This window comes from Spodoptera frugiperda, chromosome 27 (assembly GCF_023101765.2).
Source record: "Spodoptera frugiperda isolate SF20-4 chromosome 27, AGI-APGP_CSIRO_Sfru_2.0, whole genome shotgun sequence".
In the NCBI taxonomy this organism is placed as follows: domain Eukaryota; kingdom Metazoa; phylum Arthropoda; class Insecta; order Lepidoptera; family Noctuidae; genus Spodoptera; species Spodoptera frugiperda.
Genome location: NC_064238.1, coordinates 10,820,042 through 10,822,576, shown reverse-complemented (window position 1 = coordinate 10,822,576; position 2,535 = coordinate 10,820,042). Strand labels below are relative to the sequence as shown.

At 34.6% G+C, this 2,535-nt stretch overlaps 1 protein-coding gene across 1 annotated transcript; it reads right to left on the bottom strand.

The window, feature by feature from the left end:
• Positions 1–264: 264 nt before the first annotated feature.
• Positions 265–1,797, bottom strand: LOC126912628 (uncharacterized). Its single transcript, XM_050705641.1, has one exon. The coding sequence runs from the start codon at positions 1,795–1,797 to the stop codon at positions 265–267; it is 1,533 nt and encodes a 510-aa protein (XP_050561598.1).
• Positions 1,798–2,535: the final 738 nt, after the last annotated feature.

The window sequence follows — 2,535 nt, the reverse complement described above, 5'->3', positions numbered from 1 at the left end:
GGGTTGCTTACATTCAGCATAAGTGCTTTAGATTGTAATGTCTTATGAACAAATATTGCTACTCCACCATATGAATCGTCTCTGTCTCGCCTATATATATTGTAGTTATTGATATACAAGTCAGAATCCGAGTCTAACCAGGTTTCACTCACAATAGCTATATGTATTTTCTCTTGAACTAATAAAGCGTCGAAACTACTAAGCTTCGGCTTTAAGCTTTGTGCATTCCACTGGCATATGTTAATCGAATTTCTTTTACTACTTCTATCCATCTAAAAATTTAAAAATTGTCTGTAATACTCCACCCCCACAAAACATGTTCACAAAATATGATTTACACTCTTCATAAATAAATTTAAACACTAAAATGATTTTTTCCAGAAAAGTTTTGTTCTCGCAAAGTACTATTTCTTCAATTTTTTGCATAAGATATTGTACTTTCTTTTTCTTTTTTTCCTTTTTCTCTGACACCTCTTCACCTAACCTCTGCTGTCTATCTGTAATTTCATTCTCAATTTCTATGATAGAAAAATCAGGATCTGTGTGTTGTTTACTATTTTTCTTACCTGCAGTATTTCCGTTTTTACGCCTGATAGACTTGTCATGTTCTGTTTCTTTCTCCTGACTACTTTTTCTATTCGAAGACGTTGACTCTCTTACCACATCAGCATAAGTATTAATATGCGACTGTCTATTTGCATACTCACAGTTGTCAACAGTTTTTGGATACTCCTTTTGAGATATTGTGTTAGCTGTTTCAGGATTCTCGTGCTTTTCCTTCGCCAAGCTGAGGAAAACCTCATATGCCTCCTTATAAGATAAATCTTTGTCACCCATGATTGACCGGATTTCTTTTTCTTTCAAGTACACCTTACAGGATTTATCCAGGGCCATATGAGGACCTTTACAGTTAGGGCATGAAAAAGTAATGGTTTCACAATTCATATGATGATTACCGCATTTAGGGCATACGATACTTTTACGAGGACAAAACCTTTTAATGTGGCCAAACTTCCAACAGTTGGAGCATTGATTCACAGGAAATATATATCGTTCTACTGGGAATCTGCAGCCGTATGCAAATACAAAAGAAGGACGTGAACGACTGTTAAAGCATATTCTAACAGTTTCACTATTGACCCAATTTCCATCAGGATCCATGCGTTTGAGTCTTTTAACTGACGTAATTTTAAATGAACTAGTCAAAGAATCTAATAATTCTTTTTCAGAGGTTTCTAAATCTACGCCTTTTACAATTCCATATGATAAAGTAAGTTCACTAGTTAATTGAGCTCGCACTCCTAACTGTGCCAGTTTTTCGCATTTAATAAGATTTTCGGCCTGTACTTTATCACTGAATTGAATAAATATCTTGTACGGATTTTTGTAGTGAATCTTCATAATGTTAAGGATGTTTTCGTTTCTAAGCATCTTCGCTAAGGCCATTTGCTTAGGTAGTACTTCCGCGGATGTTAAACATACCTCAATTTTTTCACAACTACCATCTTGTTCCATACTTTCTACCGATTTATTATCTGACAAGGAATCGCTTCTTATCAATCTCTTCAGCTTTCTATTCCTTGTAACTGTAATAAAACCTTCTTCACTACTTCCTTCACTAATGTCTCGCAGTCTTTTCATGCCTCTCGAATTTTGATTATTATTTATTTCTTTACTACCCTCAGCCGCACTCCAATTAAATTCTTGTGATTCTTGCATTCGTTGCAATTCTTGCTCACAGTCTTTAATTATCTCCGAGTCACTTTTATCACCGTCATCACTGTTCTCGTCAGACATTACTCACAACTCTTTATGAATGAAATATCTAACGGCAAACACGACAAATGTTTTTGCGATATAGATGTACGTGTAGCTAATCACTGAATCGATCTGAATTATAATTGTAAATACAATTAATTTTTTCTTATATTATTACCGCGTCGCATGGTGCAGATGACACATGTCAAAAAGTGTAAGTATAAGTATGTATCTGGCAGATACATACTTATACTTAGCGGGTGTCGATATGTTGATAGGCGTGTTTGTAAAATATTAAGACATTCATGAAAATGTCGAATAATAATGAATATATGGATACGTCGTGTTGTTTACGTTACGTTTGTATACGGTTGCTGAAAAAAAAAAATGCACAAATTATTAGTCCATATTTCATAAGCTGTATCGTTAAGTAGAACTATATTGGAAGCATGATATTAAAGCAATCAAACTCATTTACTCACAATATTAAAGCCAGTAATACAACCAGCTGCACAGCTCGTATTCTACGAAACTTGGCGCTCCATGCATAGTTCTAGAACATCAAACTTGTCGACTCACTGTACACCATTTGCATATCCAGACGAATAGTGAACACCTCACAATACTATTCCTGTCTTCCTAACTTGGACAAACGGACCAAACTTTGGTAATTAAATGTCTTATAATAATGTATTTGTGTTTGTAATTGGTTCTCTGATGCTGAATAAAGGGGACTAATTAAATGTTTTTGAAAGGGTTGTTTTTAGCTTAGCTTTT

Coding starts and splice junctions, on each gene's coding strand:
- LOC126912628 (XM_050705641.1), bottom strand. CDS start 1,797: ATGTCTGACGAGAACAGTGATGACGGTGATAAAAGTGACTCGGAGATA.